Raw genomic sequence first — 26,289 nt, 5'->3', positions numbered from 1 at the left:
CGCCGCGCACCCGCCCGCCCGCCGAGCCCGGACGGACTTCGCAGGGTAATGGGGGGGGGGACCCAGAGGCGGCTCTGCGTGGCCCTGGCCCAGCCTGGCCCGCGGGCTTCCTGTGTGTCACCGCCGGGCGCGTGGGGAGGGGATCCCCCCGCGAAACTTGTGCGGCTTGGCCTTGCGTGTTCTAGTTACTGCGGTCAGGAGGAGGCCAGCCGCGGTGGGCGAATGTCACCGTGTGTGAAGTCACTGTGGACTACTGCTGTAATTGTTTTATGGTCGTTAATGCCTGTGCCCGATTAGTAAATTAAACTGTCACTGGTAGGTAGGGAAAAAGCGTATTTAGGTTCTTGTCTCGTTCTTCTAGGATGAGGGGGGCTACTGTGTCAAGAAAGTTACACCCCATTTATGGTAAGCCCTGGATGAGGTCCCCTCTAGAAGGCCTACCTCTAGAGGGTTGTTGGGGTGTGTCAGATTGAAAGGGACAGTGTAGAAGCCAGCTGCAGCCCATTGCTGTGCCTCACGACCAGGAAGTCCTCAGTGAATCCTCCCTGAACTTGAGGTTCCCTCACTGAGGGAGCGGGGCTGGGTAGAGGGCCGCTCTGCTCTGCCCAGCCTCCCCTGGGCTCATGCAGACAAAAGTAATTAGGCTGAGCCTTTAATCACAGCTCCTTTCCCAGTCAGAAGGACAATGCAAAAGGAGGAAAGGGACACAGGGTTCTGGCCTGGCTCTCAGGCATGCCTCCCCTCAGGGACCCCTACCCCCTCACCCCCCCCAGTTTGGCTCTCCGTAATCTCCTGTTTTCTTGTCTCCCTCAGGACACTGGGTTCCCTAGGAGCCGCCTAGAGTTTAATAATTGTCCAGAAGGCGGCTATAAAGGGAGTCTGGGTGGAGGAGGGAGCAGAAAAAAACCCAGCTCAGCAGATCTGGGCACTGAGAGCCTCTAGCAGGAGTAGTCGGAGGTGTTGTGTTGTTGTGGTCGGAGCTCAGTGTCCTGGCTGGCAGGGCCTGTTCTTTTCCATCATGGAGGCCCAAGGCTACGGCTATTACCGCACTGTGATATTCACAGCCATGTTTGGGGGCTACAGCCTGTACTACTACAATCGCAAGACCTTCTCCTTTGTCATGCCATCGTTGGTGGAAGAGATCCCTCTGGACAAGGATGATTTGGGTAAGCCCTGGAAGGGAAGGGTGGCGGGTCTGGAGCACTGGAACCAGCAGGACACATTGAGTGTGTGTGGCAGTGTAGTGTGTATGGGTGTGTAGCATGCTAGAAGCGTCCGCACAGCAGGACTCTGGCCAGTCATCTGGCGCTGTGTATTGGTGTGTGTGCCTCTCACCCACATGCCCTCTCAGAGACACTGTTCATGATGAGTGTGTTTGCTGGGTTCAGAGTAAGCTTTTCACACCTATGTGAGCCTGCAGAGGTGGAGGTGAGCACCAGGGAGGGCGGGGGAAGGGACGATGGCACCAAGACTTCACATGGCCTGACACACATGCTACCTTCCAGAAGGAATGAGAGTCCCTCACCCCATGTCCAGAGGTGGGGCAATTGCTAGAGGTCTTGGGCTGGCATTGGTGAGGTGGCGTGCAGATCCCAGGGAGAGGAACTGCTTCTTTCTTGGCCCTGGAGCAGGCTGGAGAGGTAGCACAGGCCTCAGGCCCTGTGAGAACCTCAGGACTCAAACACAGATCCTCCTGTTCCTTGGGGAAGGAACCTGTCTCATCCTGCTGGGCACCTCCACACACCTGACCCCGTGCCTTCCTCCACCCTTCCTGTGCCTCTGCCCTGCCCCTAACTCCCCAGGTGTCCTCCTCCCTGCTCCCCTCCCCTGCAGGGCTCATCACCAGCAGCCAGTCTGCAGCCTATGCCATCAGCAAGTTTGTGAGTGGGGTGCTGTCCGATCAGATGAGTGCTCGCTGGCTCTTCTCCTCTGGACTGCTTCTGGTTGGCCTGGTCAATGTAGTCTTTTCCTGGAGCTCCACAGTACCTGTCTTTGCTGCTCTCTGGTTCCTGAATGGCCTAGCACAGGGACTGGGCTGGCCTCCCTGTGGGAAGATCCTTCGGAAGGTGTGTTTGGATTAGCATGAAGGGTACTGGACAAGGGTGTGGGCACCCCCTTCTTGCCCACTCTTTCTGACCCAGCCCACAGCAGTTTCCTTAGGCATTCCCAGCCGGCTTCTATTGCTTGTCAAGATATTTTAGGAGTCTGAGAGTGGTGGGGTCAGGTGGCAGATGAGGGTACTGCCCTGCCAAGTGGAACTACCTTCTCCCTCATCCTTGTAATATGAGCCGGGTCTGCCCTACCCTAGCCCCTCTGTCAACATGGGCTGTGGGCCAGGTACCTACTCTCCCCCTCTCTGCCTCACAGTGGTTTGAGCCGTCCCAGTTTGGCACGTGGTGGGCCATCCTGTCAACCAGCATGAACCTGGCCGGAGGGCTGGGTCCTGTCCTGGCCACCATCCTTGCCCAGAGCTATAGCTGGCGCAGCACGCTGACCATGTCTGGGGCACTGTGTGTGGTGGTCTCCTTCCTCTGCCTGCTGTTCATCCACAACGAACCTGCTGATGTTGGACTCCGCAACCTGGACCCTACCCCCTCCAAGGGCAAGAAGGGTGAGCCCTCACCCACGCTCATCCATCATTCGCTTGGCAGAATTAGCCCTCTGCCACATCCTGTGCTAACCGGTGGATGCAGGGGAAGGGCTAGCAAGGAGGGTGGGTGGGAAACAAGTAGAACTCCATCCTTAGAGTGAACAGGCGTTGCGACTCATGTCACATCCTGGTCTTTCCTTGGAGTAGCACCCTGCACAGCACCCCAAGTTTATGTGGCTGCATTGTCTTCTTTCATCTGCCCTAGTTCTCAGTTCTCTGTCATTCCTTGAGGCTTGCAGCAGAGTTGGGGAAAGGGAAACAGGTGCTCTAGGGCCCCCGGTCACACTGGTCCTCGTTGTGCCCATGGACTCTGTCCCTGGGGCTAGTTGATGAATGGTAGGGGCGCTGTTGGGGTCGGACAGCAGAGCAAAAAGCCTGAGGCTAGATGTGATGATGCATTCCTTCAACCCTAGCACTTGGGCGGTGGAGGCAGGAGGATGGTGTGTTCCAGACTGGGCTATAGATTCAAAAACAACAACAACACACACACAGCTAAAAAGGCTGGGGGCATGAGTGTTTGCCCAGCAGTTCCCAGTACTGAACACAAGGAACAAAAACACCACCACCCAAAACACAACACCTGAAAGCTTCTGGCCCCTCCCACCTCTAGGCTCCTCAAAGGAAGACAGCACCCTTCAGGAGCTGCTGCTGTCCCCTTACCTATGGGTGCTCTCCACCGGCTACCTGGTAGTGTTTGGAGTCAAGACCTGTTGCACAGACTGGGGCCAGTTCTTCCTTATTCAGGAGAAAGGACAGTCTGCCCTTGTGGGTAAGATGGGTGTTGGGGTGGGAAGAAATGGGTCCTACGGGGGAGAAATGCAGGCCTTGCTTCTTTTTAGCCTTATTCGTTCCTTGAGGCCTGGGTACCTCTGGTTCACCCTCCCCTCCTTCGTTCTTCCCATCACAACTCCCCCTTGCAGGTAGCTCCTACATGAGTGCCTTGGAGGTTGGGGGCCTCATAGGCAGCATCGCAGCTGGCTACCTGTCAGACCGAGCCATGGCAAAGGTGAGTGGGCCAACGGGAGTCTTCCCTTTGAGTCTTCTCTGCATGGCTTGGAAAAGCCCTGGAGAGACAAGAGTTGTGGGACGGAGGCTGGTTGGCACAGCTGGTTCAGGTGGGAATGAGTCCAGGCTTCTCCTACCTTACTTAGGGACAATAGGTTGTTGGGAAAGGGTTTCAACTGATGTCAGAGAGCGCCAGAATCTGGCTAAATTGGCTTCTCCAGTGCCCCAGGCAAGCTGGGGGTGGGGACGGACTGGGTACAGCTCCCCAGCACGTGCTGTACACCTGCCCCATAGCGGAGGACAGGATGTTGTGGAATTTGGCCTCAGAGCATGAGCAAGGCCCAGGGCCTCCCAGAGCCAAGAACTGTGATGGGATTGCCACAGACCTGTCAGCAGCAGCCCTACTGCTGTGTCAGAGTCCACCGTGGGGGTGCTGGGTTGGGCTCTGAGGGCCTGAAGTCTCTGGACTATCTTCATAGGCAGGGCTGTCTGTCTACGGAAACCCCCGCCATGGCCTGTTGCTGTTCATGATGGCTGGCATGACAGCATCCATGTACCTCTTCCGGGTGACAGTGACCAGTGACTCCCCCAAGGTAAATACGGAGAGCCTGGCCAAGGGCTATGCACGGACCACTGTGACTGGGCCCCTCCCTGGCCCCATCCAGGGCCAGCTTCCCTGCTGCTCTTCTTCTGATCTGTTGCCCTCAGATCTCGCCTCTGTACTCTGGTGTCTACTCTGGGCCTGCTTTTCTTCTTTCTTCTGCTCCTCTAGGATGTTGCTTTCTGGACTCCAGCTCTCCATCCTCTCGCTGAGCTCACGGGCTTTACGGAGCATGAGGTGCCTTAAAGTGGTCTCTCATTTTATTCCTGGTCTGTCTTGCCACTGTCCTGCCCCTTTGCCTGTCCCAACCAGTCCAGCAAGTTCTAAATCAGCCAATATGCAGCTCAGGAGAGGACTTCTCTACCTCCTTCCCCTGCCCACATAGGCCTTCCTTGAGCTGGCTCAGCATTCTAGCTCAGTGTTGTCATTTGTACTAGGGACTTGGGTGAGTGGGTAACTTACTGTCCCTTTGTTAGAGTTGGTTTTTGGTGGCCAAAGACTTTGTGATCTGGCAGAGGTAGGCAGGAAGGTTGCTTTCTGGAGTTCTGAATGGCACCCCGCGCTGCCCTTGCAGATCTGGATCCTGGTGTTGGGAGCTGTGTTTGGTTTTTCCTCCTATGGTCCCATTGCCTTGTTTGGAGTCATAGCCAATGAGAGTGCCCCTCCCAACTTGTGTGGCACCTCTCACGCCATTGTGGGACTCATGGCAAATGGTAAGTAGTACCCTGTAGAGTAGCTGCCTTGTCCCCACTTGTGCCTTGCGCAAGGCCCGCTCCTCGAGGCAGAGCCAGTCCCCCCCACTGGCTTTCCCCTCACACTCAGCTCAGGCAGCTCCCCTCCCTCCTGACAGTGGGCGGCTTTCTGGCCGGGCTGCCCTTCAGCACCATCGCCAAGCATTACAGTTGGAGCACAGCCTTCTGGGTGGCCGAGGTGATTTGTGCAGTCAGCACAGCCGCTTTCTTCCTGCTCCGAAACATCCGAACCAAGATGGGCCGCGTACCCAAGAAGGCTGAGTGAAGAGTGCCGGCTCTGGAGCGCCTTCTGCGGTGCCTCCGCTCCCCGCTCAAACGTTAGGATGCAGGGAGGGAGCGGGCGGCCCCTGCTAGGACGGAACCTCGTCTGTCCAACTGGAACCTGTTTTTCTCTATGTGCAATGTCTGCCTCACCCAGGCGGCACTGAAAGTTTATTAGTGGCTCATGAGGTCCTAGCTCCCAGTCCTGTATTTAAGCGATAACCTCTGCTCCTGGACGCCATCAGCTCATGCCCTGCCTTCAAACAGGCAACCCCTGCATATACATCCTGACGTCTCCTACACCTTTCTTCCCCTTCTGGGCCCTGTCCTGTCTCAGTTCTATCAGTTCCCACTTGGTAAGGCTGTTTCTGCAGTTGCAGGGCACTAATGACGAGTGACTTCTGCTCTGCCTTAAGTCCTCTCCAGAGTGAGCAAAGCTATTGCCAGTACCTCAGGCTCTGGAGGAAGAAAGCAAGCGGGTACCCTGGGTATAGCAGGGAGGAGATGGAGGGGAGGGTAAGATGACTTGTTACAGAAGATTAAAACTAGATTTGATACTAAACAGTGACTCATTCTTTCAAAAGGGGTAACAGAAACTAGGCAGCTTTTCTTTGGGAAATTACTCTCATTACTCTTTCCACTTCAAAGAAGACTTTGGCCGAGTGCTGGTGGCCCACACCTATAATCCTAGCTACTCAGGAGGCTGAGATCTGAAATTGTGGTCAAAGCCAGCCCAGGCAGGAAAGTCTGTGAGTCTTTTCTCCAATTAACCACCAGAAAACCGGAAATAGTGCTGTGGCTCAAGTGGGAGAGTGCTATCCTTGAACTGAAGAGCTCTGGGACATGCCTAGGCCCAAAGTTCAAGCCCCACAACCAACTTAAAAAAAGGAAGGGCTGGGAAGGTGGCTCAGTGGTAGAGCACTTGCCTCGCATGCATGAGGCCTTGGGTTCAATTCCTCAGTACCACATAAGCAAAAAGCTGGAAGTGGCGCTGTGGCTCAAGTGGTAGAGTGCTAGCCTTGAGATGAAGAGCTGAGGGACAGCACCCAGGCCCAGAGTTCAGGCCCCACGACTGGACCCCAAAAAAGAACAAAAGAAAGACTTCATTTCCCTGGAATAGGGAAGATGAAGTGTTAATGGGGCCCTTAAGCTCAGGCCTCTTATGCCTTCAACTGAATGTTGTATAATCAATGATCACTTCACAGACAAAACTACTAGGTAATAGGTTAAATAACTTGATTGAGTAGTGGGGTCATGGTTCACAGACTGGTCAGAAAACGGTGTAAAACTAGACTGTCAGTGACTGGCTTGGAGAATCTGAGACATGGAGATAGGTACACCTTGCTCCACCTCATCTGGAAGAGAAGGTACCCCTGGTGTTAGGGTGCAGATGAAGTGAGACAAAGCAATAAAGCCTGGCTCTAAGCGCTGGCTAATTGTTCCACCACCAGCACTATCTCAGCCCCCCCTCCCCCTCCAGGAAATCAATGACAATTCTGACTACATCCAAGGTTCATAATTCAAAGTAGAGGCTCATTTATTAACACTTTTGTTGTCTCCCAAAACAGTATCTCCTTACCCTGGAATTACCCCCCACCCCCCTGTTGGTTTTTTGGTTTTTTTTGCTTTTTTTTTTCACTTTTGCCTGGGCTAGCCTTGAATCACAATTCTACCTACACCTTCCAAGTAGCTGGGATTGTAAGCATGTATCGCCATGCCTAGCTGGCCCTTGCCATCTGCCCTACTTCACCCCCATTCCTTTTCCCCAAACACCATCAGTCAGGACAGACTGGAACTAAGAAGGTTTATTAGAGCACTTATGGTCCTACCTCCTCCATAAATAAATCTGTACAGTCAGGAAGCAGGACCTTGATATATACAGAAGGGAAGAGAGCAAACACTTCAGCTCAGGACTGCCCCATTTTCAAGTACACTCCAAGGTTGCTGCAACAGGATCCCCACTAGAGTGGAAGCAGAAGAACCCCTGCCGAGGATTTCAGAATTTGAAAGCCCATTGCCAGTTTAGCTTATGACCCAGGTCCAAAGGTTCCAGCCTTCTCTGCCACCTCTAGGGCTAGCTTCAGGTTCTGATCAAACAGCTCGCACCTAGGCCAAATCCAGGAGACAGAAAAGTGTGAGGCCTGAGGCTTCCTTCCCACTTGGGGTATACAGGCAGAATCAGCAGAAACACTACTTTTTTTTTTTTTTTTTGTCGGTCATGGGACTTGAACTCTGGGCCTGGGCGCTGTCCCTGTGCTCTTCAGCTCAAGGCGGGTGCTCTATGGCTTGAGCCACAGCACCACTTAGAAACACGACTTTAAAGATGTAAATTCCAAGGGAAGGGCCTGGGAAGGTGGCTCAGTGATAAGAGCGCTTGCCTTGCATGCATGAGGCCCTGGGTTCGATTCCTCAGCACCACATAAGCAAAAAGAAAAAAAATGGAAATGGCGCTGTGGCTCAGGTGGTAGAGCGCTAGCCTTGAGCTGAAGAGCTGAGGGACAGCTCACAGGCTCAGAGTTCAGGCCCCACAACCGGACCCCCCCCCAAAAAAAAAAAAAATTCCAAGGGAAGTCTTTACAGTCCCAAAGGACTAGTGAGGAGTCTTATTTAAAAGTAATACTCTCAAACTTCATGATTTGGGGGAGGTGTACAATGCTTTGACCACTGTCTGGGAAATAGGCTCACCTACCTGATGGGCATTTCCAGTGAGTAGAATGGATTCTTGAGGGCAAAGTCTGAGTAAATCTCATAAATTTTTCGGAGAAGAGAATCTATTCCAGCTTGCCTGGGATCTGCCAGCACCACAAATTTGATCCCTGGAGAGAAGCCAAGGATGGTTATACCAGAGGGACAAAATGCAGCAAGTAATGTCATTCTGTATAGGAAAGCCTTTTCAATTTTGTAAAAGACTGTTGCGATTTTTTAAAAAAGTTTGTATTACTTCATCAAGCAGAAGGGGCCAAAGAAATGCTGTGACTTTTATCACCAGGCTGAGACCAGGTTCTAGTTCTAGCTGTGCCACTTACTCCCACTCTTGTAATTCCTCAGTGCCAACCAAACAGGGTAAGTGCAGGGAGTTTTCCGTTATCTGCACTAGGGAGTGAAGCAATGATAAGGCCATCTTCACTTGGCTTTCAAGTTTCATTTTGGAACAACACTTGAAAATTCTCTTGGGTGTGCAATGTTAACATGAGGTGAATTTTCTGAACCCAGGATGGCCAGAGCTGAAAATGCTGAGTAACATAAGAAATACCAGCTTCAGATTACATATTGGCTCTGGCTTCACAAAGCCAGTAAATAGATGTGTCTGTACCACTGTCTCAGGAAAGTGTGACACCACCCCTGCTTACCAAACCTGTCTTTGGTCAATCACCTATCCCTTTGGCCTACCTATAAACACATACCTGTCAGTGTCTGGAAGCAGTGCAGTTTGAATGTGTCTGTTTCCAGCATCTCAATGCCTGAGCTTCCCTGTTCAGGAGACAGCTGGGAACCAATGGCAAAGAGCCTGTGTGTGCAAAGGAGGCAAGTCGGGAATGCACCCCTCACTTTTCCATTGAGCTGATTTCTACCTGCAGAGAATTTGTTTTACAGCCTGGCATAGTCAGGAAAGTTAATGTAGACTGTCTAGCAGCTGTGTCAAAATTTCTTTCAGCTGGGCTCTGGTGGCTCATGCTTGAAGTCTTAGCTACTCTAGAGGCTGAGATTGAGGATCTTGGTTCAAAACCAGCCTGGGAAGGAAAGGCCAGGAGACTCTTACCTCCAATTAACCACCAGAAAATCACAAGTGGCTCAAAGTGGAAGGCGCTAGCCTTGAGTAAAAAGAGCTCAGGGACAGCGTCCAGGACTCAAGTTCAAGCTCCATAACCGACAAAAATAATTCTTTCAAATTCACATGACTTCTATTTTCCATTACATATTTTACTACATTAAGTGCCCTACCACTGAGCTACAGCTCCCGCCATTCCTGTTTTGCTATAAAACGCTTTACACTAAAAACTCCGGGTAAAACAAACACTCTGGGGATTATGTGCATATTTACTTAGTCCACAGCTAGGCCTATCCCTGCACATCTCATACCAGTTATTAATTTTAAAGGTCATTAATTCAGTTGCCTTCCTTTCAAGATGAAGACACTAAGGCTCAGAAAAAAGAGGCTAACTCAGGCCAGATCTCACCTCTGTACTACCGAAAATTTACACATCCCTGATCAGCTGGTTTCACAGGAACCGAACGCTCCAAGGAGGGAGGTTATAGAAAAGCCTGGCCCCGCCCGCAGAACCAGGCCAACCCAACCGACGCCACGCCCAAGCCCGCGGCGCTACGAAGGGCTGGGGTACTCACGAGTGGAACATGGAGGCCAACATGAGCTTCTCATTCGAGGTGAGGCGGGGCCGGCCGAAACGAATGGACACCGGGTAGTTAGCAGGGTTACCCAGATACTCCAGCACCTCTTTCCCATCGGCCGTGTGCTTGCCGTTCACGTCCATGCCATTGATGGCCAGCACCGCGTGGCCCACTGCAGAGGTGAGGCCTAGGGTCAGCACCGCTACAGCCCCGGGCTTCGCTGAGGGGACTCCGGCCCCTCTGGGACCCTCCTAGGCCCCGCCCCTCACGCCGGCCGCCCCGCCCCCTCACGCCGGCCGCCCCGCCCCCCCACGCCGGCCGCCCCGCCCCTATCCCGCCTCCGCCGCGGCTGGCCCCGCCCCCGGCCCCGGCCCGCGCCCAGCCCACCCCGGATGCCGTCGCGCTGGCCGAAGGCGACTAGCACCCGCTCGTCGTGTAGCTTGAGCAGCAGGTCCAGCGGGTAACTGAAAGTTTTCTCAGCTTCCGCCCGTGGCGCGTAGCTGTCCAACTGGTAAATCAGGCCGCCAGCTTTGTTCACCACATACACGCTAAAAATCGCCATGGCTGCCGCGGTGACTCCCGGATGCAGCCTCTGTCCGACGACCCCGCCCCGGAAATGCCGTCGCAGGTCCTGCCCGGCCCACTCCGCCGGCTGTCTCCCAGTACTCCGCCCACCATCTGCGGCGCGTGCGCATTCGGAGCTGCAGGCTGACCCAGTTATGCGGAGAAACTGGTCCGGGACCTGGCAAGTCGTTTCCTGTTCCCCAGTGCCCGAGTAGAGCAACGCGACCGCGTCAAGTGTGGAGCGTAGCCACGCCCCTTCCCGCCCTAACTTCCTCCGCGTGGCCCCGCCCCTCGCCCCGGAAGTACTTGCGGCGGCCTGAGGTTTCTGGGCCTGTCGGGGAGGAGCACTTCCTTTCTGTCCGACATCTTGACGAAGCCGCAGCGGTCTCTCCCGCTCTCCAGGCCTTGCGATGGTGAGTTTTGGGGTGCGAAGCGACGTGGTTCTCTGTACCGGGCGGGGCCGGGCTGCTGTGCGGGCGGCCCCGCCGGAGGGCCCCTGGGTGCGGGCGGGGTTTGGGCGCGCGGGACTGCCCCACGTGCTCGGCGGCGGGGCGCGGGCCCGCCTCAGCACCCCTGCTCGGCTTCCTCCCCACAGCCGCCCAAGGACGACAAGAAGAAGAAAGATGCCGGGAAGTCGGCCAAGAAAGACAAGGACCCAGTAAACAAGTCTGGGGGCAAGGCCAAGAAGAAGGTAGGGGAGGCGGGCTGTCCGGCAGCCCGTGGAGTTAGTGCTTCGCCACTGAGTCTCAGTGTGAAGGACGGGATGATCCGCGCTACTTAAGCCATTGAAATAAGTGCCGTAGACCGTCTGCTCAGACGCGTTGATGTTACTTACAGGTGTTCAAAGCCCCAGGGAGGTTGCACCCGTGCAACCTGTGGATTTCTCAGACGCTTGTTGCTTGGGGGGAGGGGAGACGAGCGCTTCTGTCGGGATTACTGACTGGCTTCCCTTGTTTTTGTGAGCAGAAGTGGTCCAAAGGCAAAGTTCGGGATAAACTCAACAACCTCGTCCTGTTTGACAAAGCCACTTACGACAAACTCTGTAAGGAAGTTCCGAACTATAAACTCATAACCCCTGCTGTGGTTTCTGAGAGGCTGAAGATTCGTGGCTCCCTGGCCAGGGCAGCCCTTCAGGAGCTGCTTAGTAAAGGTGAGGAGGGCTTTCAGGGATTCAATTGTCAAGACTCACCTGTCCTACTTTTCCTGGGGAAGTATTTGGGGAGATTTGGAGAAAAAAAGTGGGAGACCCTGCACTCAGTCCACCGACCCACTCCCCAAGAAAGTCTGGTCTGAAATCATGTAGAATTTAGAGGAAACTTTTTTTGTCGGTCGTGGGACTGATATTTGGGGCCTGAGTACTGTTGGCTCCAGGCTAGCTCGCTACCATTTCAGCCACTACTCCAGTTACAGTTTTCTGGTAGCTAATTGGAGGTGAGTCTCACAGGGACTTTTCAGCCCCTGCTGGATTACAGGCATGAGCCACCAATGCCAGTCAAGAGGAAATGTTTTTCCTCCAGTACTGGGAATAATTGAGCTTAGAGTTGCTGTGCAGTTCTACCACTTAAGCCAGCAATTGCTCCTTTAAGTTACTTTATTGAGAAAATTTAAAATGTAAAAAGGTTTCACAGTGTAATTGTTTACCGACTCCTTGAAATTTTAAAATTCAGTAATGGGTCTGAGTGCCACATTTAGTTTAGTTGCAAGTAGAATTAACAAAGTACTACTGTGTGAAAGCTTTTCTCTTTTTTCCTTAGGACTTATCAAGTTAGTCTCAAAGCACAGAGCTCAAGTAATTTACACTAGAAATACTAAAGGTGGAGATGCCCCGGCTGCTGGTGAAGATGCATGAACAGGTAAGCACAGACCCAAGAATTTTAACAATGTACAAGCATACATTCCTTTGCAAGGCTCTGGTTCTGATTCTTAATTTTTCTTTTAACAGATCCAATCAGCTGTACATTTGGAAAAATAAAACTTTATTACACCAGTGAATGAGTGTGTCCGTTTTTTTAAGAGAAGCGATTATAAAGTTGTAAAGTATTTGGTCATACATGAGTGACTTTCAGCTGGTGACTAGAGGAGTATCTGGATGGGAATAATCAGCTTTTTTCTGTATGTGACTGTTTGTTCCTTGCTGCAGCTTCAGTTTTGAACTGATGCCTGAAAGGAAATAAAGGTTAACAGGATGGTGACAACCCCAGACAGTGGCAGGCTGGAGTCCCAAATGGACCCATACCTGGACTGCCAGCGGCGCCCATTATTCCACACTCTGCCAAAAGAGGGTAGCCAGCCTGCAGTGGTGTTAGAGCTGTGGTCAAAGTTGGCCCCTACTCTGTCTGGGGGGAGTTTCTTGAGTTTCTCCTTTTCCTCTGCAATAAGGAAACATTTAGTTGGCCTCATAAATGCATGGCCCAGGCAAGACACTGCCTGTGCTTCAGATATGTGCTACTGTACCCTCCTTATGCAACAGCTCTGAACTTACTCTCTTTAAGAAATTCTTCATAGGAAGGTCCTATTGGTTGGTTTCCAGAGCTGTGTTCCTCATCTTGGATCATCCAGGGAGGTGTGGCACCTGGCGAAAGACCCAACCCAGAATTAAGAGTACTTTTAGTGGTACTGGGGAATGAGATAAAAAACATCCTTACTGAGGAACATGGGCTGGCTGTTACTGTGCCTGACTGAACTAGAAAGGCTCCAGTATTCTTGAAAAACCCTAAGATATTAAAGGTCCTCAACTAGTTTCAAAGAGTCAACAGACTTGAAAAGGTACTTGCTTATACTTTGTTCTAGTCTGTCTGATCTGGCTTGGAAATGAAATTCTCAGGTCTCAGCCCTTGTTAATCTTTGTGTACTTGCATGCTGGTCCTACAGCTTGCCTGCTTAGAGAAATTAAGGACTTTCACAAATACTGCTGCCTGGGTTGACTTTAGATCCTAATCCTCAGATCTTGGCTCCCTGAGTAATGAGGATTACAGACATTAACCACCAGCCTCAGCCCTTTTTTTTTTTTTTTTTTGGACAGTCCTGGTGCTTGAACTCAGGGCCTGGGTACTGTCTCTGAGCTGCTTTTTGCTCAAGGCTAGTACTCTACGGCTTGAGCCACAATGCCACTTTTTTTTCTGCTTTTGTGGTAGTGAGGAATTGAACCCAGGGTTTCAGGCAGGGTAGGCAGGCACTACCAGTAAGCCACATTCCAGCACCTCAGCTTTCTTTTGAGCAGTGCTAGGATTATAGGCTTGAGGCATGGTGCTTAATTGCACATTTTTGGTGCCTGTATTTAAGTAAAGTGCTTGTCTTTTCTCCTAACTGCTGGTGTTTGTTACGTATGTAATATGTTCAGTTAATTCAGGTACCTGTAGATGGACATTGGGATTATTTCTAATTTTGGGCTGCCATTGACATTTACATACATGTGTGAAGGAGTTTGTCTTGAGTGGGTAGATGTGGAAAGGCTGGTCATTTTTTTCCCAATGTATCATTTTACATTTTTTTTGGGGGGGGGTCTGGTCATGGGGCCTGAACTCTGGGCCTGGGCACTGTCCCTCAGCTCTTCAGCTCAAGGCTAGCGCTCTACCACTTGAGCTACAGCCGCCACTTTCGGCTTTTTTCTTTTTGCTTATGTGGTGCTGAGAAACCGAACCCAGGGCCTCATGCATACAAGGCAAGTGCTCTACCACTGAGCCACCTTCCCAGCCCCTCATTTTTCATTTCTATCAAGGGTGTAAGAAAGTTCTGTTTTCACTATATCTTTGCCCAACACTTAGTATAATCAGTCTAACATATTAAGGTGTTTGGAGGGAGTGATAAAGACTCTCATTTGCATTTGACTAATAAAGTGATTCTGGGGTTTCAACTGCTTGTAGTTTTAGGAACACTGGGGCCTTACCTGAGTGGATGTTACCAACTCCAGGTGTATCCTGTAGTACAAATGGAGAAAAGATCTAAGATAAGATAGAGCCAGAGAGTAACCACCGCAATGCTAATCCTGTTGCAGAGTATACACTAAATCTTTTGGACAGTCCTGGTCTCTAGAGGCTCTCAGTCTTAATAGTGGTGGATGTGTCTAGAAGAATGTCTTAAGATATATATAGAGTTGTGAAAGAGGCTTACTTTACACATAGTACATTGAAAACTAAGTGGTGCCACATCTGTTTGTAATAGATGACCAGTTTTGACAACTAAGACCTGTACAAAGATGACAATGCTGAGAGGAAGAAAAGTATGAGTGGAAGTGTTACAGCACCATCTCATCACTGCAGTGTGGGTTTTGACAGGGCAGGTGATACAGGGTGAGTAGAAATTGTCCCAGTATTGAGACAGGAGTTACACTTAATAGGACAAACTTACATGTTCTGGAAAGTGAGCTGAGTGTGGGATAGTGACGTACCCATGGCAGGAAAGCCAGGTGGGCAATTATCATGAGACTGAGGGGACTCTGGCATTCTGGCTTGCTAGTCCACTGTACCTGACGACCAATGAACGTGAGAGGTTGGCCTGTCTCCATCCAGTCGAGCTCAGGAGCAGGTTGCAGGTCCAGCTGTAAGGGCTGTCGTGAGCTGCAGGCTATTTGGCTGAAAGACAAACAGGTAGCCAGGCTGCCAGGTGAGGTTCTTGGGCCATGAGGATAGAAACATTTAGGTCGGTTCCTCCCATTCCCCACTCATCTCACATTAAAACAACAACAAAAAGGCACCTTTTTCCTGCCATCAGTTATTTGGCTGTACCATTTTTCCAGGTCATACAAAATTACCAATATAGGCAGCTGGTGAGCAGCTGCATGTGTCCCATCATAGACCAAATGACCTTGTAAGCCATACAGAGCCCACAGGCCAGATGTATCCCGACTCCTACCTGTTTGTCTCCTTCCAGCTTCCTGGTGCTGAAGAGCCCTCTTCTGGTTCTGGCTCTGCCTGAGGCTGAGTTTGATTCAGGAAAAATAAATGTGTCTAAGGTGCTTAAGAGCCTACCTTGGCCATGCCCCCACACTCCAGATTCTAGTATCATGGAAGGTCCCACCCACATCACCATGGCCCAGGCTTGCCCCTGGCCCACAGGGGATTCAAGCCAAGCAGATAGGAATGGAGTCTCGGACTTCTCTGAGAAGAGCTGCAAGTTGGAAGGCTGGATCTAGGAAAGCAGGGATAAGTGGATTTGGATACTGCTCTGGATCCTCGGAGAAAAACCAACCTCTAAAACGGATCGGACCACCTCCTGCCGGCTCTGTTCCACCTCACGGATCTGAGCTGCCATCTGTAGGAGAAAGGATGCTCAGACCAGTTCAGTATCATGGGGGTCAGTATCGTGAGATGGGCTTCTTCAGAGCCTTTCCTACTTACCTCTTTGATCACCTCATCCTCTTTTTCCTCAAAGGAATCCAAACCTTTCACCATAGATTTCTTAAATCTAAAAGAAAAGGGACAAATCTGCCTAGAACCCCAGCCCATCATTTGTGAAAAGCTCTTAGGTACATTGTTTTTTTTTGAATTTTGATAAAACTCACAAAAGAATGTTAAACACCCTTCTGTATGTATCTCATCCAGATTGTTGGTCATATCCCCTTCATCTACACCTCGTTTGCCAAAACATGAGATGTAAGTCTAAATATTCTGGCAGGCATCTTCCAAGAGCAGTAATATTCTAGGCTATCACACTTGAGAAAATCAATTACTCAGTCAGGCACTGATTGTAGGCTCAGGCCTGGATCATAGTTCAAACCCAGCCCTGGCAGGAAAGTCCAAGAGACCCTTCAACTACTGACCAAAAAGCTAGAAATAGAACTGTGGCTCAAACTGATAGAGCACTAGCCTTGAGCTGAGGAGCTCAGGCCCAGAGTTAAAACCCCACAACCAACCAAAAAAAAAAAAAAAAATCTCATAACTGGCAAAGATTGAAAGAATCAACGCGGCTACTTCATCTTTGCTGATAACCACAACCAAGGACTTACCGTGCATAGTCCTGGGGGGAGATTAGAAATTTCTCTTTCATGTGGATCTCAGCCTTGTTCTCCCACCAGAATTTGTTGGTGGCTTTCTTGTGTTCTGGGCTGAAAATGACAATGATGAGTCATCTCAGATTCTGATCATGGGAATCTGAGCATTAGGTTAAATAACATACTGGCAGGGGATCCCTGCCCTGGACAAGCAAGGCAGAGGAGTACTACCGCCGCTCTTCAAGATCTCCACTCTCCCTTCTTCCAATGAAGCTGAGTTGGTGGGCAGTGACTCACTACTGGACCGCGGCGGCCATAAAGTTTCTACTGCGCAGACCGACAATGCCCCCACTACCTCAGCAGACCCCCGTCCCGCACCCACCTGGCCAGGTGCCCCAGCAGACCCCCGTCCCGCGCCCACCTGGCCAGGTGCCCCAGCAGACCCCCGTCCCGCGCCCACCTGGCCAGGTGCTCCAGCAGACCCCCGTCCCGCGCCCACCTGGCCAGGTGCCCCAGCAGACCCCCGTCCCGCGCCCACCCGGCCAGGTGCCCCTGCAGACCCCCGTCCCGCGCCCACCTGGCCAGGTGCCCCAGCAGACCCCCGTCCCGCGCCCACCTGGCCAGGTGCTCCAGCAGACCCCCGTGCAGCACCGTCAGGTTTCCGTGGCTCAGATGTCTCCGCACCTCGCGGCCGCAGCACGGGCACCAGCAGCATCGTTCGTGCTCCGGCACGAACCGCTCCACCTGGGCGGCGCGGATGGCCTTGCGGGCCGCTTCCACCTACGGGGACGAAGGCTGGGCTGAGCACGGCCGCGCGGGCCCGCGCCGCGCCGCCCCGCATCCCCGCCCCGAGCCCCGCGTCCGCACCAGGGACAGGAGTCGTTCCAGAGCTCCTTTCAACTGCCGCTGATGTTTCCGGCTGTAGACGTGCCCGCGGCCACAAAAGAAAGTCTGGCGGCACAGAGGGCAGCGCTGCGGCGGCGCCATCAGCTCTGGATCACGAACCTCCGCCACCAGCAGGAGATTCGCCGCCATCAACTTACTTTTGACCCTTGACCCCTCGGGGCGGGGCAGGGCGGGACGCAGGGGCCCTGGCGCCCCCTACGGGCCGGCCATCGACACTGCAACCTGTTCTGCGGCTGCGCGCGCGTTTTCGGCTCCCAACTTCCGCCGTTCTTCGGAAAACCACGTGCGGTGGCCGGCGTTCCCCGACGCCTGTGGCGAGAGGTCGGGCCGCGCCGGCGCAAAGAGCGAGAAGGGCGAGGCCTGGGCGGTTCAAAGCCTCTTTCCAGACGATTCGCAGCTTCCTGGGCTTTCCCCGCGTACACTTGTGTATCCGGCTCTGCTGGGCATCCCCAGCCTCGGGAGATCGCTCTGTGCCCGGAATCCTCTGCTCCCACTCCGGAGCCACAGCCTTTACCTACAAGGCTCTGAGACATGACCCGAGGGACCTGCAGCTTCCGCGGAGCCCAGGGCTTTCTCTGGCACAGGTAAGCGCCTCCTACTTACCCGAAGAATGAACTGTTGCCCTTGGCGGAACCTCCCGGAGCCGTCCGTGGGGGAGTTTCTGGTTTTGTGTGCGTGGTGCTGGCCTGGTACTGAGAGCCTCACACGAGCCGTGCCAGTTCTTTCCCACCGCGCCACATCTCGGCCCCAGAATTCCAGGGTCCTTTGCTACGCCTGTCATTTTGTGCGACAGTTAGGACAGGATGTCACTAGATAGCACAGGCCTGCTTGGAACTTGCTAGGTGGACTAGGCCGGCCTTGAACTCCTGATGTAATCCACGTGTCTCAGTTGAGTGCTGGGATTATGGGAGTATACCACAACACCAGGCATCTTTTTGTTAATAGTTGAAAAGCTTAAATAGTGGGGTTATATCTAATAGTCCAGAACCTTTGGAAAAGCTCAAGTGAAGGAATTAGATTCATGCGGGAATGTTAACAGTTTGTACCCAGTGGTCCATTAGGTGTCAAATTAGGTTAAAACTTTCAAAACCCAAGTGGTCTGCAGTTAATAGTCTCCTTAAGCCGGGCGCCGGTGGCTCACGCCTGTAATCCTAGCTACTCAGGAGGCTGAGATCTGAGGATCGCGGTTCAAAGCCAGCCTGGGCAGGAGAGACCGTGAGACTCCTATCTCCAATAAACCACTAGAAAACCGGAAGTGGCGCTGTAGCTCAAGTGGTAGAGCGCTCGCCTAGAGCTGAAGAGCTGAGGGACAGCGCCCAGGCCCAGATTTCAAGCCCCACAACCGCCAAAAAAAAAAAAAATAGTCTCCTTAAAGTCAGAGTTGTTCAGAGAGGGAGAACAGAAAACATGCAGCTACCATCCTGCTAATTGGTAGCACCAAGCTACCAAATAAGCCAAGTACTAGTGACTCACAGCTGTAATTCTACTCAGGAGACTGAGATATGAAAGGTGGCAGTTTCAGGTCAGCTAAGGCAGAAAAGTCCTTGAGACTTTTACTTCCAACTAATAGCAAAAAAATAAAAACAAAACAAAAACAAGGCTAGAACATGGGTTCAGTAGTAGAACACCAGCAGAGCTATTAAGTCAAGAAAACTTGAGGAGCTGGATGCTGGTGGCTCATGCTTGCACTCCTAAGAGCCTGAGCTCTGAGGATTGGGGTTGAGAGCCAGCTAGGGCAGGAAAGTCTCTGAAACTCTTCATCTTCAATTAACCACCAGAAAACCAGAAGTGTAGCTGTGGCTAAACATGATAGAACACAAGTCTTGAGCAAAAAAGCTCAGGAACAGCGTCTAGACTCTTGAGTTTGAGCCCCACAATGGAAATTAAAAAAAAAAAAAATTGAGGCCCTGGTACAAAAAAAAGTACACCAGAAGCCAATCATGATAGCACATAAATTTAATCCCAGCAACCCTAACAAGGAAACTGGGGGATTTCCCTGAAGGTTCTCTGTGAACTTGCCCTCTGCCTCCATTCCTGGGACGGATCTGAGTAAAGTGGAGCAAGAGTTCAAGGCCTAGGACAGCACTAAGTAAATAAATAAAGTGATGCTACAAGCTGGGTATATTGATCCACGCCTGTAACCAGGAGAATTATGAGTTCAAGCTATATAGAAACCCCTGTCTCTCAGGCCGGGCGCTGGTGGCTCACGCCTGTAATCCTAGATACTCAGGAGGCTGAGATCTGAGGATCGAGGTTCAAAGCCAGCCCGGGCAGGAAAGTCCGTGAGACTCTTATCTCCAATGAACCACCAGAAAACCAGACGTGGTGCTATGGCTCAAGTGGTAGAGCACTTGTCTTGAGCTGAAGAGCTGAGGGACAGCGCCCAAGCCCAGCATTCAAGCCCTACGACCGACAAAAAAGAAAAGAAAGCCCTGTCTCAGGGAAAAAAAAAAAAAATTGGGTATCATGGCTCACTGCTGTAGTCCCAGCACTTAAGAGACTGAGGTAGACAGATCTCAAGTCCCGAGCCAACCTGGGATGCTCAGCCAAATCCTATCTCAAAAACCCCTTATGTCCCATCTTGCATCTCATTTCTTTAAACCTTTTTCCTACAGCCCTTGTGTGATCTCTTGCACTAGCTCCTACCGCAGTTGCTATTGAGGCCTGCCCTGTTGTGCTGAGCAGCAGCTCCTTAACCAGTGCCAGTTGATGAGTGGGTGACACTTCAGAGCTGGCAAGCTAGCTTTTCTGAAAACAATTTTCAGAAAAACAGGAATTAGTCCAGGGCCCTGGGAAGGTTATTTCCCTCTGCAGGAGGAAAGGCACAGAGCCCTCCTTTCCCCACTGCTGCCTCAGAAGCATACCCACCTTCGACGGGCACCCCATTTTCACCCATGTAGTGGGCACTGAACCCCATCTACAAAGACCACACATACACACATATAATATGCAGAGAAACTTTAATAAGCCATATGGAACTTATGCTTCTTAAAGGTCAAAGAGGAAGGGCATCATATCTGCAAGAAAAGAAAGAAGTTCAAAGTAACCTGCAGTTTGGAACTGCTGTTCCCCAAATCTGGAGTGCTCTTTCACAGCCCAGCTCCTCCCCTTGCTCAAGATTCTAAGGCTCAAGATTCTGTGGCTTCTTGAACTGCTCTAGAAGAGCCAAGTTGCCCCTGTCTGTGGCACCATTCCCCTAGGGCATGAGCAGCCAGCTGCCCCTGGCTGCTTCTCAGTCCATTGTAGGTAAGTCCCTGTCCCCAGGTCACTGGGGAGGCCTCTCCACGGGCAGGTAATGTCAGACAGCCAGATTTCTCTGGCTTTCTACAGAAGATGCCCCCAAGTGTAGCCCAAGCTGCCACTCAGCCTTGGGTCCCCCCTCTTTGGGCCCACGCATGACAAGGCTTCACACCTGGCTGGTTCATGCACTGTTGGATGCGTTCCATCCTAGTGGAAGCCAAGACACGGGCCTCCTCCACAAAGCGGCGGTGTCCCTCCTCAGTCAGCTTCCAGAGGCACGATCGAGGCCGCGTGCCGGCCTCCATGTTCATATTGACAGGTACTTTCTCAAAGCTGTCTCGGAAGCAGAGATTGTGACGGACCGTGTTCTTCCAGCCTTCAGGAGCCGTCTGGAAGAAGGGGAAGTGTTGTCTGTGGACAGGGAGGAAAGGCAAAGATTTGCTGCGGGTGGGGGAGACCTTACTCCCCAGCCTTCTCCCCTGGGGCCTAGTCCTTCTCTCAAGGGGGGTAATGCCCAGCTGGCCCAGAACTGCCCTCTGCTGATTAAGCAGGGAGAAAACCTACCCCTCCCCTCTTTTGTAAGCCTAGGTCACTGTCTCTACCCCCCCACCCCCACCTCAGGCTGGTTTCCCTTCCTCCTTGGAGATTAGGACTTCTGACTACAGCAGAAACAGCAGACAAGGAGAGTCTGAGGGATTGGGTTCTTTTTCTTACACTAGGAAACCGTCCGAGAAATTCCTATGTACTAATGGATACTTGACTATGGTCGATAGCTGAATGAAGGGCCTGGGCTGTGGCTCAGCTAAAGCACAGCCCAGCTCGTGTGAGGCCCTGGGTTCCAGCTCTGTGTGAGCAGGCGTGAGCACCTGCATGCACACCCAGCATTACATTCAAATCCTTTTTCCATCTGGCTCTCCAGGGCCCTGGGATTCAGAGAGCTGCACCTGGCAGGACAGTCCTAGGACAAACAGACTTTACACTGGCTAATCTTGACAGGCAGGTTGGGGGGTGAATTTGTATTTTACAGGAAAGCTAAGACAAAAAAGCCTGGGGGTGGGGGGAGCTGTGTTCTTGTATGTGGGCAGGCCCCTATTTGCCTGAGAAGAGAGAATTGGGAAGGCAAAGGTCCTCAGACCCAAATGGGGAAACCGAGTCAGTGAGGTCAGGGGCAGGCTAGAAAACATGAGACCCAGGGCCTTGTCCCTCCCCTGCCCCCGGGCGCATACCGAGTGAAGCTGTAGATCTGCTGCACGTTGAGGCCACAGGGAGGGCTGTTTCTTAGTGCCAGGGCAATTAGGTGGAAGTAATTGAGGGGAGGCCGGGGCCAGAGCCTGCCCTCTGAGCTGATGTGCTGCCGGAGCCTCCGACTCTGGAGGGGGCCCCTCAGATGAGCGGATGCAAGGGCCACAGAGGAGCTGCCATCCTGGTGCTGGGCTGCCTCCTCTTCCGCAAGCTAGAGGGGCACAGAGCAGGAGCTGGTCCTGACTCCTTGGCTTTCTTTCTGGGGTACAGTGGCTGGAGGGGGAATGGTCTAAGACCAACATCTGGGAGTCTCCCCAGCCCAAAGAAGCAGGTCACCCCTAAACCTGTTAACCTGTCTCTAAGAAACCCAAAGGATGATGCTTTCATCCCCGGGCCCACCCTGCCTACTGCCAGCCCATACCATCCGTACCTCCCAGGGGCAAGGGGGAGGGGCAGCAGCTTGGCTCAGCTTTGGCTTCTCACAGGGTGACCCCAAGCTGGAGGAAGGCTGCTGCAGCTGCTCCTCTGTGGCCTCTGAGCAGCTGTCCTCCTCCTTCTTCACAGATCGCTGGGAGGCGAGAGGAGGGCTCGACGGACGTGCCCACTTAGCTTCTTTGACCTGCATCTTGCCAGGTGGGTACACGATGTTGGGGTTTACCCACATCCACAGGTTGGGCTCGATATCTGGGTCTGTGCAGAACAAAAAGGGGACAGCAAGTCTCTGACATGGCTCACATGCTCTAGATGCCCCTGGGCCCCAGCATACCTCTCTACTCACCATCTTCATCAGCCTCATACTTTTTATCCAAAGGCAATACTGGTGGTTCAACTATTCTGAGTTTGTATTTGGCAACTGGCAAAAACACAGTAAGAAGAGAGTCAAGACATGGCAGTGTTTCTACTGTGACTGGAGGCTCCTGGGCCTTGCTGGGTGTCTGGAAGCAGGTGTGGACCTGACCTGGGAGGTACTGATGCTAAGTGGGCACGGCTGGGTTTCCTCCCGCCTCCAGCCCATTCTCCCTGGGCAGTGGTGCTGGGGATTGCAGCTGTGCTCTACCACTGAGACCCAGGCTGCCTGCTTTTCTTGTCACTTCACAAGTTCAGTCCCCAGATGATCTCACACACACCCATGGCTTCAGTCCCCACCCATAAATCCTTAACGTCCACACCAGATTTCCCTGTTAGTTTACCCATACAACTGGCTGCTAGTTGCTACTTGAGTTGTCTGCACACACTTCAAACAATTTTAATTTTTTTTTTTTTTGGTCCAGGGGTTTGACTTCAGGGCCTGGGCACTGTCCCTGAGCCTCTCCGTGCTCAAGGCTAGTGCTCTACCACTTGAGCCACAGCGCCACTTCTGGCTTTTTCTGTTTAGGTGGTACTGAGGAATTGAACCCAGAACTTCATGTATGCTAGGCAAGCACTCTAACCACGAAGCCACATTCCCAGCCCAGGAAATCACTCTGTAATTGTAAGGACAGTGTTTAAAGGTGAAGTGTTCCTCCCAGGTTTTGGCAACAGAAAATGTAGAGGAACTGTTGAAAGTTAGAGTGAACAGTGAAGAGTCTGGAATAGGAGTGACCTGAACAGCTGGGCTTTATTAAAGAAAACGTGAGATGGAGGAGAGAGAGAACAAGAAAGAGAGAGAGAGTTTGAGTGCTACTTGCACAGATGGGGGTTCTAAGAGGATAAAGAGGGGAAAGGGCGGGGGAGAGGCTACTGGAAAGATGGGGCTGCCACTGGGGGACAGCTGGGAGTCAGTTCCAGGAGAAGCCAGTCCCAGTGCCCAGAGCAGTGAGGTCTGATGTGAAAGCTGTCTCCTCGTTCCCATCAGTGATCCTTCTACCTCAGCCTCCCAAGTGCTAGGATGACGTGTGAAGGACCACAGCTGGCTTCAAATTCAACATGCCTAAAGCTAAATTCTCTTTGCTCTTAACCCCTGAACACTGTCTCACAGCGGCCCTGCTCTCTGTGCCCACAGTGCCATCAGTCATGTTACATGGAAGGTTTTTGTTTGGGAAATCATGATACATTATCAGAGAGTTCAATAGTTAGAAAGGATGTCCATCACATTGCTAGTGTTCAACACAGTGCTGCTAGAAAAACAGAAGATACAGGTATAGCTACTACATTGGAAAGAAAAAGGCGAAACTATCACAGAAAGACATGATTAATAGAGAAAAACATACAATACCAATATACAAATTATTAGAAGCACTAACAAGTCTCCATGTGGTGGTGCACACCTGTAATCCCAGAACCTGGAAAGTTGAAGCAGAAGAATCTCAAGTTGGAGGCCAGTCTAGGCCACATATCAAGATCCTGTAGCAAATGAACAAATAACCACCCTAAAAAACCACTGAAAGCACAGCAACTGTGGGCCGGGCATGGTGGTAAGCTCCTATAACCCCAGTAGTCTGTGTCAGAAGGTTGAGGCAGGATTGAGTATTTGGGGTCAGCCTGAGCTGCATAGAGAGATCCTATCTCGGAAACAAAACAAAGGAAACCAAGTCAGATTGCAAGTTTGCTGGCTATAAGACCATTGATACTATTCCTGTACTAGCATCAAAACTGGAAAATCTCTCCAGGCACCAGTGGCTCACAATGGTATCATCCTAGCTACTCTGAAGACTAAGATCTGAGGTTAACAGTTCAAAGCTAGCCAGGGCAGGAAAGTCTGTAAGACACTTATCTCCAATAAACAACCAAAAAACAAGCTGGAAGTAGAAGGGTGACACTGTCCAAAAAAAGAGGGCTGGGCAGGTGGCTCAGTGGTAGAGTGCTTGCCTTACATGCCTGAGGCCCTGGGTTCGATTCCTCAGCACCACGTAAGCAAAAAGAAAAAAGCCAGAAGTGGCGCTGTGGCTCAAGTGGTAGAGCGCTAGCCTTGAGCTGAAGAGCTGAGGGACTGCGCCCAGGTCCAGAGTTCAGGCCCCACAACCAGACCAAAAAAAGAAATGTACTCACTACCTGACTTATGAAATGGTAACTCCTCTGCACAACACCTGAATAACAATAACATTTTATATTTAAAAATAATAAAGTAGATCTGGGGGCTCACACCTGTTATCCTAGCTACTCAGGAGGCTGAGATCTAAGGATCACATAGTTCAAAGGCAGGAAAGTCTGTGAGACTTATCTCCAATAGCCACCAGAAAACCTGAAGTAATACTGTGACTCCCAGTGGTAGAGCACTAGCCTTGAGCAAAAGAGAGCTCAGGGATGGGGGGGGGGGGAAGGCATATGATAGATAGATTTAATATATATATATATAGCTGATAAATATGACAACAGAGTCAAAGGCCATTTAGGTGAAAGAGGAATTATAAAAGTGGAAACTGGACCCCTTCCTTTCACAGTTTGAAGTCAGCCCAGTGGAAAAGATGGAGAGATTATCTCCAATTAATCAGCAAAACACCACAGTGGAGGCAGGGTTTGAGTGGTAGACCTGCAGCTGTGAGCATAAAAGCAGAGTAAAAACTCAAGTCCCATCCCTTCAACACAAAATGCAGATGAGGGCATACTATAAGAAATAAGGAGGAACTGGACTGCATGTAGTACACAAGCAAATGGATTAGGGTTTGTATAGTTGGTGAAGGCTATAGGGGTGGAATGAGCAGCATCTCTCCAAAAGAATAGCATTTGCACTGGACACGGGTGTCTCACGCCTATAATCCTAGCTACTCAGGAGGCTGAGATCTGAGGATCGACTTTCAAAGCCAGCCCAGGCAGCAAAGTCCATGAGACACTTATCTCCAGTGAACCACCAGAAAACTGGAAGTGGTGCTGTGGCTCCAGTGATAGAGTGCTCGCCTTGAGCTAAAGAGCACAGGAAAAGCGCTCAGGCCTAGAGTTCAAGCCCTGTGACTGACCAAAAAAACAAACAGAAAAATCCCACATAAAACAAAAACAAACAAAAAAAACCCTACACTTGAGGCCCCAAATGATAAAGCCCCGGAGGGTGGGCAAATATCGAGTGCATGGATGAGTCAGGCAACACATTCAGGCATTAACAAACATTAGCAGAGTTTAAAAAAAATTAAAGGGAAATAAATACAGCACACGGTGTGCCAAGCAAGGGCCAAGAAGGGCTCCAGAGAGGCCCAGAACACTGGAAGGGGAGAGGGCAAGTGGGAGTGGCCGCCCTCAGGGGGTGTCCAGTCTGCACCAATCCACTCCACCCTGGGTGGTAAATGCACGGTGGGGGAGGGACAGGGACCTCGGGGACCCCCCCACCCCAAAAATGTGCTCCACTCGGGGTAGCCATCCTCCCGGGAGAGAGACTGGGCTCTGAGGAGCTGCCTGCAGTCTCCCCGCCCCCCCCCAAACTCTCCAGACCTCCAACACCTATTATCTCTGCCGACCCCTCCCCATCCCACAACTCACTTTCTGGAACCCTCCCCAACACCCATCCCCCATCACAGACCCTCCCCCAATACCTATCCCCCTCTGCAGACCTTCCCCCACCTATCTCCACTGAAAGCCTTCCCCCTACGCCTCAGCCTTTCCGGAACCCCCAGAGTCCATCCCCCACTGCAGGCCCTCCCCCATGCCCATCCCCACTGCAGGCCCTCCCCCATGCCCATCCCCCACCGCAGGACCTCTCCCATGCCTACCACAGGTCTCAGCATCCCGTGCCCATCCCCCACCGCAGGCCCTCCAGGCCGCACCCCCACCCACCCGTCTACCCCGCCGCAGGCTCTCAGAACCCCCATGCCCATCCCCTCGCAGGCCCTCCGGGCCCCACGCCCACCTCCTCCCGCCCCCGCAGGCTCTCCAAACCCCCATGCCC

General features: G+C 52.0%; 5 protein-coding genes across 8 annotated transcripts; 2 read left to right on the top strand and 3 right to left on the bottom strand.

The window, feature by feature from the left end:
* Positions 1–5,831, top strand: Slc37a4 (solute carrier family 37 (glucose-6-phosphate transporter), member 4). 3 transcript variants are annotated; one of them, XM_013009786.1, is made up of 9 exons: positions 1–45; positions 814–1,166; positions 1,834–2,066; positions 2,368–2,611; positions 3,261–3,419; positions 3,571–3,656; positions 4,135–4,248; positions 4,831–4,969; positions 5,107–5,831. In XM_013009786.1, the coding sequence occupies exons 2-9, from the start codon at positions 1,019–1,021 to the stop codon at positions 5,271–5,273; spliced, it is 1,290 nt and encodes a 429-aa protein (XP_012865240.1). In that variant the 5' UTR covers positions 1–45; positions 814–1,018; the 3' UTR covers positions 5,274–5,831. The 3 variants fall into 3 exon arrangements, with proteins under 3 accessions (XP_012865240.1, XP_012865239.1, XP_012865242.1); XM_013009785.1 differs by lacking the exon at positions 1–45 and having other exon boundaries at positions 61–1,166; XM_013009788.1 differs by lacking the exon at positions 1–45 and having other exon boundaries at positions 1,075–1,166; positions 1,803–2,066.
* A 1,228-nt stretch (positions 5,832–7,059) lies between these two features.
* On the bottom strand, positions 7,060–10,288 carry Trappc4 (trafficking protein particle complex 4). Its single transcript, XM_013009778.1, has 5 exons — positions 10,004–10,288; positions 9,614–9,788; positions 8,674–8,777; positions 7,959–8,085; positions 7,060–7,375 (listed from the first exon to the last, which is right to left on the bottom strand). The coding sequence occupies exons 1-5, from the start codon at positions 10,176–10,178 to the stop codon at positions 7,297–7,299; spliced, it is 660 nt and encodes a 219-aa protein (XP_012865232.1). The 5' UTR covers positions 10,179–10,288; the 3' UTR covers positions 7,060–7,296.
* A 201-nt stretch (positions 10,289–10,489) lies between these two features.
* On the top strand, positions 10,490–12,162 carry Rps25 (ribosomal protein S25). Its single transcript, XM_013009779.1, has 5 exons — positions 10,490–10,593; positions 10,776–10,871; positions 11,147–11,330; positions 11,935–12,033; positions 12,123–12,162. Exons 1-4 carry the CDS (start codon positions 10,591–10,593, stop codon positions 12,027–12,029), a joined length of 378 nt encoding a protein of 125 aa, XP_012865233.1. The 5' UTR covers positions 10,490–10,590; the 3' UTR covers positions 12,030–12,033; positions 12,123–12,162.
* Positions 12,136–17,141, bottom strand: Ccdc84 (coiled-coil domain containing 84). Of its 2 annotated transcripts, XM_013009777.1 has the most exons (11): positions 16,977–17,141; positions 16,726–16,889; positions 16,125–16,223; positions 15,517–15,583; positions 15,368–15,430; positions 15,032–15,096; positions 14,646–14,751; positions 14,067–14,097; positions 12,663–12,752; positions 12,417–12,549; positions 12,136–12,340 (listed from the first exon to the last, which is right to left on the bottom strand). In XM_013009777.1, the coding sequence occupies exons 1-11, from the start codon at positions 17,094–17,096 to the stop codon at positions 12,280–12,282; spliced, it is 999 nt and encodes a 332-aa protein (XP_012865231.1). In that variant the 5' UTR covers positions 17,097–17,141; the 3' UTR covers positions 12,136–12,279. The 2 variants fall into 2 exon arrangements, with proteins under 2 accessions (XP_012865231.1, XP_012865230.1); XM_013009776.1 differs by having other exon boundaries at positions 12,136–12,549.
* Positions 17,142–20,003: 2,862 nt separating this feature from the next.
* On the bottom strand, positions 20,004–22,628 carry Foxr1 (forkhead box R1). The gene is made up of 6 exons (XM_013009500.1): positions 22,625–22,628; positions 22,276–22,350; positions 21,928–22,187; positions 21,482–21,708; positions 20,428–20,666; positions 20,004–20,032 (listed from the first exon to the last, which is right to left on the bottom strand). Exons 1-6 carry the CDS (start codon positions 22,626–22,628, stop codon positions 20,004–20,006), a joined length of 834 nt encoding a protein of 277 aa, XP_012864954.1.
* Positions 22,629–26,289: the final 3,661 nt, after the last annotated feature.

Source organism: Dipodomys ordii, unplaced genomic scaffold (assembly GCF_000151885.1).
Source record: "Dipodomys ordii isolate 6190 unplaced genomic scaffold, Dord_2.0 Scaffold10, whole genome shotgun sequence".
In the NCBI taxonomy this organism is placed as follows: domain Eukaryota; kingdom Metazoa; phylum Chordata; class Mammalia; order Rodentia; family Heteromyidae; genus Dipodomys; species Dipodomys ordii.
The sequence above is the reverse complement of the archived record's forward strand: the minus strand, read 5'-3'. Positions and strand labels throughout refer to the sequence as shown.